Genomic DNA, 14,531 nt, shown 5'->3' on the forward strand with positions numbered 1-14,531 from the left:
ATATGTGCCCTGTGATTGGCTGGCGACGAGTCCAGGGTGTACCCCGCCTCTCACCCGAAGACAGCTGGGATAGGCTCCAGCACCCACGCGACCCTCATGAGGATAAGCGGTAGAAAATGAATGAATGAAAGTATGAATGTATTTAGCTCATAAATACATTCATAAACAGGTTTTCTGGGGTCTAACTACAAAAATATTGGATTTATAAATAAGAAATCTTACTCCTACTACCAATTTACTGCAATAAACAAGGGGTTAATGTATTGTATCCAAGTTTTAATGCTGGGTCTGATTCAAAGACGTTCATAGCTGGGGATACAATAACTCATTCAATAATTTCTAAACACTTCTCATCTGGTTTATTGTTTTGATATGTATTACTAAATAATGTATATTTGCTTCTCTGGGAAAAAGCTCTCACTTCGCTCTCACAAAATCCAGTTTGGATACATATTTTTAGCTTGGATGTACTATATAATCCTCCATTTTGGCAGTCAGTCATTGATTCATTCATCATTCCTTACATCACTTCTTTTATACAAACTTAGTGTAACTTAAATATGTTACATATGTCTCTGGGGACCCATTTTTAAAGTGAGATGGACCACCATTGAGCTGATAGTGCCATTGAATAGTACAGTACATGCATAGTGGATTAGCAGCGCCCTCTGGTGGTAAAATGCTAAAACTCTAAATATCAGTATCAGTTCTTCAGAAAGTGCTGTTTGAATAAAAGTTTAGTGTGTGTGAAACCTAATGTGCATATAAGTGATAATCAAAGGTTAAAATGCAGTTTTCAGTTGGTAAGTGCAATAAATGCTTTCATTTCTTGGGAACAGCACTAATTGTGCCAAAAAGATACAAGTTATAGAGGAATCATTTATTGACAAGGCATTTTATTAAACGTCAATAGTCACAGTGAATTTTAAATGCACACAGTTCCACAATTTTTTTATTTCTGGGCAAGACAACTACATTTTTAATCCTTACTTAAACTAATAAGATTTCTTCTTGTAATGTGAGTACAGTAACATAACATTAAACAGTATAGGTCTCATCAGTATACAGTACTGTACAGTATTGATTTTTTCTGGATGGATAACTGTACTTGTCGCTTTCGAAATAGAAATATATAAGATTTTTTTTTCTTATATATGTCAATTCCAATATATAAATAACCACCAGTAGAATAAAACATTTAAAATGAAAAAAATAATTTAAAAAAATACACGCTCTACGGAATTTACTGACAGCACGGATTCCAATGACCGCACTGTGAACAGATCATGGGTGATGTAGTCCACCAGGTGAGGAAAGTAAGCGATTCCGTGTGCAGTACACTACATGTCCACTCATGCATTGCTGCATAGCCCTTGTGCGCTTGAGTCTGAGCGAGTGAGAAGGAAAGAGAGAGAGAGAAAGAGAGAGAGAGAGCGAGAGAGGTGGAAAGGGAATTTCGGAATTTTCGTCTGCAAACTTGGAACTGCGCCGTTGCTAAAACAATGGTATGTCCACACATTAAAAGCAGCCTCTTTTAGAAACAGTGTCTTGATAGCTAGGAAAAAGCGTCAGCCATCAGTTGGCAGCGAGCATAGTGTGTTAAAAGACGGCGTTTGGTTGTGATTGCTACTAGAAAACATTAGCTAACTTAAGCTAGCAAACAAGCCTGTGCAGCTAGCGTTAGCCGCTTCGTTATCGCAGTTTAAAAATCGTTACTGGCCAAAATGACAGCTGATAATGTCGTGCAGTTTATCGTGTACGAATCCGGACGACTTCACACATCAAAAGTCAACGGCCTTTGAAGATTAGGCTCGCTGTCGGGGTTGAACTTTACTAGTCCGTATCCGCCCCCCTTTTCTGGTGAGAGGTTCCTCGTTTACGGGAATCTCATGGCTTGTGCAAACACTCCGTTGCGCAGTGGGAGCGATTAATCAAAAGGTTTTGGTTAGTGTTTGCTGACAAATTCTGCAGACCATTATTGTTTTAGCTGACACTCTGCATACCTTTCTGTGAGCAACCTAGTCGCGTTGTTCGGGTCACTTGTTTTTGGCTGTCACTTCCTCCTCTCTCCTTTGTCTGTTTTACAGCCTCTCTGTCAGCCTCTCAGTGGGGCTTTCGACTTTTATAGTTTTTATTATTTTGTGTTGAAAATTAAAGATTTTGAAAATTTGATAATACTGAAGTAGTTGCATCTCCATTTTACTCACTGGCTTGTGCTTTACTGTTCTTAGTATGTCAACACTTCTCGCTCTCCACATTTCTCACCAAGCCTTGGCATCCAGGGCCCGTTGGCTCCTCCGCACTGGTTATTCATTGGCGAGGCTCCCTGGCAGCATGCAGGAGGAGCAATTGCATTAATTCACTGATTTTTTTCCCTTGACATGTATTTATTACTTTACATGCATGTGAGCGAGCATGCCATGTTTTGGATTTGATGAATGATTTGCAATAATCCAGAAGGCTGTGAGTGCAATTTTGACATTTTTTTCCCCTCTTGTTTCCCAGGCCTAAACGACTATCTGGCTTGCTCGTGTGTCCTCTCCACGTGTGTGCATTTCGGGTTATGAGCAGGAGCAAGATATTACAACACATACTCTGGTGGAACAGCAGAAAACCCAGATATCATTCCCTGCAGCCCCTCCACTCCCACGGCTGACCCAGCTAGCGGGGTAAGACAAACAGGAGCTAAAGGTTTAGTGTTACAAATGAATACATATTTTGTGGTCCGGTGTTTTCTACAGGATTGCAATCTATCTATGATTTAGGTTAGATGGCATCATAGTTTCCAAATTAAGAGTCTTGTGCATCAACATTGAGAATTGTGAGGCAGCTGCAAATAAATTAACACGGGTGAATGATGTCAAAATGCAAGAGTTAGTTTTAAAATCGGAATTTGCGCCACCACACAATAGAATTACATGTACATCTATGCGGTATGGTCCAAACGTTCTTCCTCTGAAATAATTAAACAATTCATGTAACCTTCCTGTGCTGCAGAGCAGGATGGAGACGTCATTTGGTCCAACCTTCTCAGCCGTGGCTGCTGGAGCTAAAGGTGAGACACATACGTCATTGAATAGTTTTCTTCTTTAATTTCCTGATTTTGGTTGGTTATTGCTGCCCTATTAAGCGTCACTTGGAATTATTCTTATGTTTTCAGCAGAATCATCCAGCTCCTATAAGCAGCACAGAAGAACTCCCTCCTCCTCCAGTACATTAACATATTCCCCTCGGGATGATGACGACGGAATGGTACCCGTTTATTTACACACCTTTGCTATGACACATTCACAAGCTGAGTGTGTAAAGCCACAACCACTTCTTTACCTCAGCCACCCATTGGTACTCCGAGGAGGTCGGATTCGGCCATCTCTGTGCGATCTCTCCATTCAGAGTCCACAATGTCCCTGCGGTCCACTTTCTCTCTGCACGAAGAGGAGGAAGACACCGTGAGTCTAATAACGTCCCATACTTACTGTACACACAAAACAAGCACAGTATTACATTTCAATACGTTGGTGTTTTTACATTTAGGAGCCGCAGGTATTTGCTGAACAGCCGTCAGTAAAACTAGGCTGCCAGTTGTGCTGTAATGTTTTCAAGGACCCCGTCATCACTACATGTGGGGTAAGTTTACATCTTTCAACCTTCATGATCAGCTGTCTATCTTAAAATTTGTAGTTGTTCTTTAAAACTCTATGGACAGAGAAAATGGAACTCTAAGAAGAAGATAATAAAATAATGGCATGTATATTGTTATACGGTGTATACGATGGTGTTTTCAACATTCAAAATAGTTTTCATTTCTTTGCTACTCTCCAGTTAGTGTTGCCAGATACTGGTGGGGTACTATACACTAATCCACATTCAAAAGCTTAGCCATGGCACCATTATCTGGTCTCCTCTCTATTGACTGACTCCCTCTTAGTAGTGATGGTTCCCTCATCACTGTGGTATGCTGCCTGGATACGTATAGGCTTAGAATATTGCCTGTTGGTGTTAAAAAGACACGTGTGTACTTACTAACTCATAACATTTTCCGATATTCCTCAGCACACCTTCTGCAGACGATGTGCCTTGACCTCAGGTGAGTTGAGATGGATGTAGTTTTATTTGTTTATTTGATATATTTTAAGAGAAATATATAATTTACACTTGGACTTCTTCCAGACAAGTGCCCTGTGGATGCAGCGAAGTTAACGGTTGTGGTGAACAACATAGCGGTTGCCGAGCAAATCGGCGAGCTGTTCATTCACTGTAAATATGGCTGTAGGGCCACAGTTAGCAGTGCAAGTGTAGGTGCAGCCTCCAATTCCACCGTGGCGGGGAAGCCGGGCGCTTATGAAGTGGATCCTCTGGGCTGCCCATTCACGATCAAACTATCCTCACGCAAGTAAGGGAACACACAAGGCTTTGATGGATGCCTGCTCCACCATGAAAACAGGAGTTTTTCAATTGTTGTCTTGTTAATATGCAGAGAACATGAGGTCAGTTGTGACTACAGGCCAGTCCGGTGCCCCAACAACCCCTCCTGCCCCCCGTTGCTCACCATGAACCTAGAGGCTCATCTGAAAGAATGCGAGCACATCAAGTGTCCCCATTCCAAATACGGGTGAGATTTAAAACACAAAAAGCTCCCGCTGTCTCCAGTAGTCCATCTATTAATATGAGTCACTGTTCATTTGACTAACTGCATTCTTTCGACAGGTGTGCTTTCATCGGTAACCAGGACACATATGAAACACACCTAGAGGTGTGTAAATTTGAAGGGCTGAAGGAATTTCTGCAGCAGACTGATGACAGGTGATCACGCTCACTACAGCTTAACCACTGCTTAAATACTGCGCTGAAAATAATGCATTTTGCTTATGTGGTCATTATTTCTGATCTTGCATATTCAATTGTGCATATGATTTTTCTTAATGTAACTTAAGTACTAATAAAACTGTACCATACCATACCATACCATACCACCTCACTGGGGATCCTATTTGACCTCTTCACTCTTAGGTTCCATGAGATGCAGTTGACTTTAGCCCAAAAGGACCAAGACATTGCTTTCCTGCGCTCCATGTTGGGCAAACTATCAGAGAAATTAGATCAGCTAGAGAAGAACCTGGAGCTCAAATTAGGTACGTTTTGTATTTTGAGCCATAACTACACAGACTTTGCAGAGCAGTTTGTTTTTGTGATATAAAAAAACTGTATGTGTTTTAGATATGCTTGATGAAAATCAGAGTAAACTGGGTGAGGACCTGATGGAATTTCGTCGAGATGCCTCTATGCTCAATGTAAGTAATAATTTAATGTTAGTAAAACAAAAAAAAGGTAGTTTACGTTCGTGTGAGTTATTTGTTTTGATGTTTGGCTCAATTTACCGTAATTGCAGGACTATAGGCCGGTATGTAAGCCTCATAAAATGTTTTTATTTTTTTCAAACCACACCGAACAGTGCGTGTAATATGGCTTGTGTAATACAGCAGCCTACCAAAAAAGTCATTCATTGCCATCCTCTTGCTCTCTTTCGTTCTTGCTCTTTTTTTCTGGAGACAAATTAGCCATTTAGCTTGAGCTATCGTCTTCATCACGACGTCTTGATCACACTTACTTCAGATGTGTCCGAGATCGGAGACTTCAAAACGTGATATTAGCTTCCACTTAACTTGTCCACACTACTGCTTCCTGAAGCTGCACTCTAGGCATCAAGGGAAATATCCGGTAGCTTTTAGCCATAAATTAGCTGTATGACTGTAAAAGCTGCAGGGTTCAAAGCGTGACCAAAAAGTAGCGGCTTATCATTTATTCACAGATCTTCTAAGGTCCTACAAGTGATAAGGCACTTTTTGGGGTTCATATTTAGAACTGACTGACAGAATCGGTGCCTCATGCTAAGAGTCCACTGGGCCGGCGCCAGTTGGTGCCGGTTCGTGCCAATGCAATTTGCTGTGGCGCCTAGTGGCATGCAGTGGCTCAAACTGCCTCCCAACTGGCTCGTGGTGGCCCGTAACGGCGGCAAGAAAATTTAAAAAATGTTTAAAATCTTTGTCGCGTCGATTGCTAGATGCAAGTGTCTACCAAGTGGAACCAAATGTCGCAAACAATCCGCCTATTGGAATCCACTGGAATGTAATGGCACGCGCCAAGTTCCACCAATGATGCTAGGAGTCCATTGGGCCGGTGCCAGTTCGCTCCAAAGATTATGTGATTGGCGCCGAATTAATGTTCGCTCGGCATGTTGCCATGAGCCACTACACGCCAATCACATAATCTTTGGCGCGATCTGGCACCAACTGGCACCGGCCCAGTGGACTCCTAGCATAATTGGTGGAACTTGGCTATCTAAGCTAAGCTAAGCTAAGCTAAGCTATCAACTTCACCTCCCCTCAATGGAATCTGCCACAGCATGTTACTCAAGTTGAGGTCTAGACTTTTATTACTTCTTTTAGATTTTGCGTTTGTACATTTAGACACAATTAAAATGACTGAAGATTAAATATGACAGAATCAAATCAAGAACAGACACATCCCATATAGAAGTAGTAACATACCGTAAAACGGGGTTATAAGGGACGGTGGGGTAATAAGGGACAATTTTCGGGAAAATATTTTTTTAATGATTTGTTCAAGAATATATGCTTCTTTGAAAAAAAACAGCACAAAGCAGCTTCCTGTTTAACATAAGGCAGAATTACATTTAAAACATTTTCCCAAAAATTGTCCCTTATTACCCTAAAAATTGTCCCTTATTACCCCCCCGTCCCTTTTAACCCCGTTTTACGGTACCTTGTTTGCCAAGGGTGCTTGTTCCATTTATCTTGCTTTGCTCCTCTGCCATCGTTGAGAGCGTTTTGAGGTCTGGTTTCTATTTGACATCACCTTTCAAGTGTTGGGAGTCTTTGACATTATGTCATTATGTTTTTATGTTGTGTCATTTTCCTTCTGTTTAGTGTACATGAAAAAGATGTATTTAGTCTTGACACATATCAGCATTCCATCGCCGTGCTTGACATTGACCATTAAGTGTTGAAATGACATATTTTGTTTTTCCTAATAGGGGGTTATGGGCATTATACCTAAATAGTCATCTGTTGATTATAACATTTTAACACATCATGGTCCTATTCAAAACTAAAGCCATGCAATTTTAAACAGGTATGATTTATGTGTACATTTTTGGCATGCATAATCTCACTTTTTGCTGATGATTATGATGGAAAGCACAACTGTGGAGTTTTGTAAATGTCATGTCAATGTCAATGGTGTCATGATACATAAAACCCAAGAATAGCAATAGGGTGTGTGTGTTTTTTAATAAAAGGTCACACGTGATGTTAATCTGTTTTTTTTCTACAGGATGAGCTGTCCCATATCAATGCTAGACTCAACATGGGAATCCTGGGATGTAAGAATAATTTTCCTATTTATTCCTCCTCATTGCCTACTTTCCAAACTCATTCATTCTTTGTCTTTTTTGTAGCTTATGACCCTCAGCAGATTTTCAAGTGCAAAGGCACTTTTGTTGGCCACCAGGGACCTGTATGGTGTCTGTGTGTCTACTCCACCGGAGACCTGCTCTTCTCTGGTTCCTCCGACAAGACTATTAAGGTAACACAAGCACTTTACCACAGTATTTATGCTGTGAGAGTGATTGTAGCGTTACCCAATAGGTAAAATACATTTATTGAAAGCTCCACTCATTTTCCCTAAACCTTATAAACACAGATCAAGATATTCAAACTAGCATAAATGCTTGAAATATAGCCACAGAGGTGGAGGTAAACATAGTTGCTGACAAGTCCTCTTCAAATGCAGCTTTCGCTGTCTTGTGGTGTCGTCAGAAACAACATCAGGCAGTTACCTGCAGCCACAGGTCTTTCGAACAACTGTTTTTTTTTCCACATGGTGCTAATTAGAGACCCTAAGGGTTATTTGTTCCGCAGAACACGCACCCATCAAGTTGCTCATTGTACATTCATAATGATTAGTTGCATTTGCACACTCGTGTATTAGTGCGGCTAATGTTTTCTTTTTTTTTTTTTAAATAGCCGCTGGTTTTCTAGTTCACTGACAGTTACAGCTCACCTTTATCAGCATGCCTTTGAATCTTAATGGAATTCTTGCAAATATAGAGCGTTCAGTTATTTATGTATTCAATTTGTCTTCCGAGTGATGTACAAAATTCATGCTTTCTATCCGCTTCCCATAAGGTATGGGACACGTGCACCACCTACAAGTGTCAGAAAACCCTGGAGGGACACGACGGCATCGTGCTGGCGCTCTGCATCCAGGGGTAATATAGTTGACACAAACGTAATGTGCACTTGCTAGCCAGCAATGGAAAGTCCCCCCCCCCCCAAAGTATAATTTGGTCAGACAATGTTTTTGTTTCCATAGAAACCGCCTCTATAGTGGCTCTGCAGACTGCACCATCATTGTAAGGCGCAATACACGTTCAATCGCCCGGCTGCTTGTGTATTTGATGTAAAAGAAAGTGTGTGTCCATTTTGTGTAGGTATGGGACATCCAGACTCTACAGAAAGTCAACACCATCCGTGCCCATGACAACCCGGTTTGTACGCTGGTCTCCTCCCACAACATGTTGTTCAGCGGCTCCCTCAAGGCCATTAAGGTACAGTGATGGCTCATCCATGATAGAAACAAGCCTCTTGACTGACCTCTGAGACTTGTATTCGAATAATTTCAAGTCAATACAAATAAAGGACAGAAAAGTGTGAGTCTCGAGGAGGAGGCAAGTCGACTGTAAGGAGATGGACTTAGCAATATCTGTTTCCATGGTTACAAGGGATGAAGCAAAGAAGAGGGGAGTGTTTGTGTATTTTTGTCTTTTCTTATGCAACACAAGCAATTAGCACCATTTCCACGACCTGGCTCACAGCTTGTTTCTACTATTGTCCAGTTGGTGTGTGTGTGTGTGTGTGTTGGTGAGTACACATCTACTATTTACTGAGGTACAGATAACCCAAGGTAATTAGTCCCAATAATACACATGCATATTGGATACCATTGTATTATGAAAGTGTACCTAATGTTGTGTTTGTTTTGTAGGTGTGGGATATTGTGGGCACAGAGCTGAAGCTGAAGAAGGAGCTGACTGGGCTAAATCACTGGGTCAGAGCACTGGTGGCCTCCCAGAACCACTTGTACAGCGGATCATATCAGACCATCAAGGTAAAGGGAGGGCGCTTATGTACAATCACATTATTTTCACATAACTAAACTAAACACATCATTATTATCTGCCGTAAAGGTGATGGTTAAAATGGTGAACTAAAATGTCAACAGCTGCAAGCACAGTACTTACCGTATTTCTATTAATGACGGCCTCTGCTCTGATAGAACTTGAATTATAGGATGCCCACAATTTCTGTGTAACTAGGATATGTTACACGGAAAATGCTAAGTAAACAATCATGCTTACTTTAAACCAGTGCTTCCCAAATAGTGGGGCGTTTCTGGTTCATTCATTCATTCATTCATTCATTCATTTTTACCTTGTGCTTATCCGCACAAGGGTCGCCGGGGTGCTGGAGCCTATCCCAGCTGTCTTCAGGCGAGAGGCGGGGTACACCCTGGACTGGTCACCAGCCAATCACAGGGCACATATAGACAAACAACCATTCACACTCACATTCATACCTATGGACAATTTGGAGTCGCCAATTAATCCAGCATGTTTTTAGAATGTGGGAGGAAAACCCACACATGCACGGGGAGAACATGCAAACTCCACACAGAGATGGCCGAGGGTGGAATTGAACTCGGGTCTCCTAGCTGTGAGGCCTGCGCACTAACCACTCGTCCGCAGTGAAGCCCACGTTTCTGTTTCATGACAGAAAAATAAGAAGCACTGCTTTAAACAAATAGTCAATTGATTGTATTGTAAGATTTTTCATGGTAGTTTGCCACAATACTTAAAAATCAGGAAGCACTGATACAAAACAATTGTAACCAAAGTCTAAAAGTCCTTGATCCTTCAGACTTAAAGCCAAATAGTCTAATTTAGTCCAACATGATATGATGGGTTTGCACGGTGGACAATTGGTTAGCACGCCGGCCACACAGCTAGGAGACCCGACTTCGATTTCACCCTCGATCATCTCTATGGGGAGTTTGCATGTTCTCCCCGTTCATGCGTAGGTTTTCTCCGGGTACTCCGGTTTCCTCCCACATTCCAAAAACATGCTAGGTTAATTGGCCACTCCAAATTGTCCATAGGTATGAATGTGAGTGTGAATGGTTGTTTGTCTATATGTGCCCTGTGATTGGCTGGCCACCAGTCCAGGGTGTACCCCGCCTCTCGCCTCAAGACAGCAGGGAGGATAAGCGGTGAAAATGAATGAATGAATGAAAACTGAAAAATATATCATAACGATGACATTGACTCGTAACTGATACCAGTCTGAGTATTGAGTATTAAATTGATCCGTCCAAGTGTACGCGGTTTTAGTGATGAAGTGGTAATATTAGGGACGCCTCTCGCCTGAAGACAGCTGGGATAGGCTCCAGCATGCCCCGTGACCCTCGTGAGGATAAGCGGTAGAAAATGAATGAATGATATGATGGGAAAAAATACTTTAAAATGTTGGCATGATGTATTGGACTCTTCCTGTTGTTACTCCTCTTCTTCTATTTTCCTGGCAGATTTGGGACATCCGCTCCCTGGAATGTGTCCACGTCCTGCAGACCAGCGGAGGCAGCGTCTACTCCATCGCCGTCACCAACCACCACATAGTGTGTGGCACCTATGAAAACCTCATCCATGTAAGACACACAACTAACTCATTCTTTGACAGGCCTCCCAAATCCTTACACATTTTTCAATGCTGCCAACACCTCTCGTCCAGGTGTGGGACATTGAGTCCAAAGAGCAGGTGCGGACCCTGACAGGTCACGTGGGGACCGTTTACGCACTCGCTGTCATCTCCACGCCTGACCAGACTAAAGTGTTCAGTGCCTCCTATGACCGTTCACTCAGGGTGAGGAATGTTGATTTGCTTATCTGCTACTTCAGTGCAGGGAATACAGAGTGTGTGTGTGTGTGTGTGTGTGTGTGTGTGTGTGTTCAGGTGTGGAGCATGGACAACATGATCTGCACCCAGACCCTACTCAGACACCAGGGCAGTGTAACAGCTTTGGCTGTCTCTCGAGGTCGCCTCTTCTCTGGAGCAGTGGACAGCACGGTGAAGGTAGCATACCATATTTAACGTCCATTTGACATCCATCACATCTCCTTTTTGCACCATGCAGTCAAGGACTATGATGTTATGGCTTCTCTTTGTCAAAATGAAAGCAGCGCCCTCAAGAGCGTTAAGAGAACACGGTCAACTCCGTCATTTGCTTCATCATACCTGCATGAAACCTCTTAGTGAGGAGATCTTTTATAAACACAGCAAATTACAACCTGTTTGAATGATGCCCATTACCTTGATTGGGGGCTACTGGTCAATCACAAAGGTCGTGCATCATAAACATTATTGTGTAGATGTCATATGATATCGGTGAGATTGATTGCTAGCTTTTTATTTTTAACACTGGCACATATATGCTGTACATTTGACCTATTTCATCATTTGGAGTACAAAGAATACAAATATATAAGGCAGTGAATGCTCAATTGCATATATTAGGTTATTTGACGACGTCTTAATTTGCCATTTGTCGTCTCCCCCCAGGTGTGGACATGCTGAATGGACAAAGGGCCAACCCTGTGGACGCGCTTGTCCGTGTCAGAGAGACATCAAGACATCCTTTCCTCCTCGGTTGTTTGACTTCACCGCCACAATCCAATAAGTATTTTCTTGAAGACCGCCAAGGTCATCACGCTCCAGGGTTCAACTGAAGGTCCCCAGCGACCTCCTCATCACACGTGCATTAAGGCGGACACACATGTGCGATTGGCTGACTGGATGCTCTGTGCCTGTAAATGCACCCAGCGGACGGTCGAACTCATGTCGATACCTAACACTGCTCGAAGAACTTCTCATGGCTGGTTTCACAAACAGTGTTCATTCTCAACGCAGCCTCCTGAATTTCCTGTTTACAGTATTTTGTAAAACGAGATTCCACTTCAGAGAGACTGTGGGGAAAAAAAATGTCTCATCATTAACATTTCTCCTCTTCTGCGAAGCTTTGCGAAATCGGCCTTTATCAGAGTAAAGTTTAATAAAGATGTATGTTGTACTGGTCAGCCACTTGGGTCCAGTACTTGTGTAGAATAACAGGAAACGCAAATTTATGTGTTTTAATGAGTGCCATATGTCAGGAGCTCGAGGATGAGCTCCTCTGATTGTCTAACTTGGTGTGACACACGTTGTTACTGAATCATAAGTGTGGTCGCAGTCAACAGGAAGCCATGGTGGACTCCATAAAACTCCCAGACAAAGTGCCCATATTGGGTTAAATATCACTCCGTAGTCATAGCAACATGTCAACAACAGCCCGCATCAGATTTATTAGCAGGCTGCACCCACATAACATTAGATGACTTTCACAAAGTATTTTGCTTTCATGTTAGTGCACATATGACCACTACTTAGAGATGTGTGTGTACATGTAACCATGTAAGCTTGAGTTGATCATCGATCAATAAAACTGTTGTACACTTTGGCAACAAATTGTATTCACGTGATGAAAGTAATTGTCTGCTTTACTCTGCTTTGTCTCCTTTATAATGGTGAATTGCAACCACTGGATGGAGCATGATCGCCAATATTTGTATGCAGTACAATATCCGCCTGCTTTTTTCACCACTTCCTGAGCTTAGAATCGTTAAAAATGATTGTATTACTTATTTTTGCTTGCGTATGCCACCTGCTTCATGAGGCATGTTTGGTCGGCCATTGAAATGGTGACTGCAGAGGTTGGTCAGGGTCCACAGCACTACTGTTGAGTGATGCTCAGATGGGAAACTGATGGTCATAAATTGGGTACTAAGTCACTTGTCACAGAGCCCATGCGCAGAAACAAGTTGCACCTGTGAGTCTGAGTCGAGATTTTGTCGAGTACCCGTGAGTTAGTAAAACTTGTGTTTTGTCGAGTACCCGTGAGTCAGACATCTCTGGTTGCCATATGGGGGTAGGGATTTAATTCTAAGGTAAACAATAAATAAATAGGTAAAATAGTCAAAAAGGGGTGGCTCGGTGTGATTTTTATCGGTGTGAATCGTTAGTTTTGTCGACGTCGACTCTTGAGGCAGCTTGGCAGGAAGGGGAAAAGAGTTGATTTGAGGCAAGTACCATACATTTTTATGGCGCTAATACAAATGCAGTTAGAGACATGGTTGGATTCCCTTTTTAACTTAGCTAGGTGGCAAGGGTGAATAAGTTTATTTTGTTTGTTAAAATCTAGCCTATGTTGTGGTCTTTCACATTATCAACGTCAATTTGAAGGCAAAGCGTCCGGAAAATGACGCGCATGCGCAAAATCAGGACGTCGCACGTGTTCACGTGTGCTTACGGAAGTAAACATTTTGCCTCATTTGTGCTCTCCTCAGCGATTTTGCAAAACATTTTTTAAAGCAAATGATTAAGATGAAGAAGAAAGAAGACAAGACTGGGACGTTGACGAGAGCCACTTCACTGACACTAAGGCTTTTTTTGTTTGTTAAATCTAGCCTGTTATGTGGTATTTCACATTATCAACGTCAATTTGAATGCAAAGTGTCAGGAAAATGACGCGCATGCGCAAAATCTGGACGTCGCAGGTGTTCACGTGTGCTTACGGAAGTAAACATTTTGCCTCATTTGTGCTCTCCTCGGCGATTTTGCAAAACATTTTTTCAAGCAAATGATTAAGATGAAGAAAAAAGAAGGCAAGACCGGGACGTTGACGAGAGAGAGTGTTCTCGGATGACAAAATAACTTTTGCCTTCATTGGTGAGTATTTTTTAACCAATTCTTGCATGGCAAAGCACGCCTTTTGACGACAAAGCTCAGTTTAGACTGCACAAATATCATATTTATATCTAAACACGAATGAGTTGCATTTAAATAAGTCGTAATTGTACTGTTCTACGTTTTGTTAAAAGTTGCTGACGTTAACGTGTTGCTTCTTATTCCCCATAGTAGTTGTCGTTGCTGTGTGTGTGTTCATATATCTGTCACGTGGTACTGTGTTATGCATGCATGTGTGGAAATATGACAAGACCACAGCAAAATGTCGCACTTTGTATAGAACGTTTATTTATTTAGAGCAAATGGCCATAAGATGCAGTCACTGCAAGCACACCAACCACTGTCCACTCACTGCCACATACACTCACATGTGTTTCACACAATCTAAAGCAGAGCAACACAAAACCCGCACACACACACACACACACTCATACATACACACACACACTCGGCCTCCATCCACCACTTGCACACAAAGTCACTGCAGAGAAGTCTGGTATCTGCTCATATAAGCACAGGCAGGAAATCTATTTTTAAACAGCGTGGCTTTTTTTTTGTAATTTTTTTTAAAAGTTGAGAAATGAAATACAACCATCCGTGTCTTTTTACCATCAGCCC

The 14,531-nt window shown here is 42.0% G+C and overlaps 1 protein-coding gene and 1 long non-coding RNA gene across 4 annotated transcripts; one reads left to right on the top strand and one right to left on the bottom strand.

The window, feature by feature from the left end:
• The first annotated feature begins 1,360 nt into the window (after window positions 1-1,360).
• On the top strand, window positions 1,361-12,673 carry traf7 (TNF receptor-associated factor 7). Of its 3 annotated transcripts, none has more exons than XM_058050170.1 (22): window positions 1,361-1,505; window positions 2,506-2,669; window positions 2,998-3,055; window positions 3,164-3,252; window positions 3,333-3,449; window positions 3,535-3,627; window positions 4,054-4,087; window positions 4,171-4,393; window positions 4,478-4,612; window positions 4,708-4,803; window positions 5,011-5,132; window positions 5,218-5,291; window positions 7,354-7,402; window positions 7,478-7,605; window positions 8,208-8,290; window positions 8,395-8,434; window positions 8,513-8,629; window positions 9,067-9,189; window positions 10,663-10,782; window positions 10,866-10,997; window positions 11,088-11,207; window positions 11,694-12,673. In XM_058050170.1, the coding sequence occupies exons 3-22, from the start codon at window positions 3,004-3,006 to the stop codon at window positions 11,706-11,708; spliced, it is 1,962 nt and encodes a 653-aa protein (XP_057906153.1). In that variant the 5' UTR covers window positions 1,361-1,505; window positions 2,506-2,669; window positions 2,998-3,003; the 3' UTR covers window positions 11,709-12,673. The 3 variants fall into 3 exon arrangements, with proteins under 3 accessions (XP_057906153.1, XP_057906152.1, XP_057906154.1); XM_058050169.1 differs by having other exon boundaries at window positions 3,161-3,252; window positions 11,694-12,672; XM_058050171.1 differs by lacking the exon at window positions 1,361-1,505 and having other exon boundaries at window positions 2,585-2,669; window positions 3,161-3,252.
• Window positions 2,339-6,839, bottom strand: LOC131103699 (uncharacterized). The gene is made up of 5 exons (XR_009119648.1): window positions 6,784-6,839; window positions 5,609-5,695; window positions 5,489-5,543; window positions 3,328-3,425; window positions 2,339-3,049 (listed from the first exon to the last, which is right to left on the bottom strand). It is a non-coding gene; the product is annotated as an uncharacterized LOC131103699 (long non-coding RNA).
• Window positions 12,674-14,531: the final 1,858 nt, after the last annotated feature.

This window comes from Doryrhamphus excisus, chromosome 15 (genome assembly GCF_030265055.1).
Source record: "Doryrhamphus excisus isolate RoL2022-K1 chromosome 15, RoL_Dexc_1.0, whole genome shotgun sequence".
In the NCBI taxonomy this organism is placed as follows: Eukaryota; Metazoa; Chordata; class Actinopteri; order Syngnathiformes; family Syngnathidae; genus Doryrhamphus; species Doryrhamphus excisus.

Bases quoted from the DNA above. Each gene is read 5' to 3' on its own strand.
- traf7 (XM_058050169.1), top strand. From the start codon at position 3,004: ATGGAGACGTCATTTGGTCCAACCTTCTCAGCCGTGGCTGCTGGAGCT. The intron at 5,292-7,353 runs GTAAGTAATAAT...TTTTTTCTACAG, and splicing joins GAGATGCCTCTATGCTCAAT to GATGAGCTGTCCCATATCAA. The intron at 9,190-10,662 runs GTAAAGGGAGGG...TTTTCCTGGCAG, and splicing joins GATCATATCAGACCATCAAG to ATTTGGGACATCCGCTCCCT.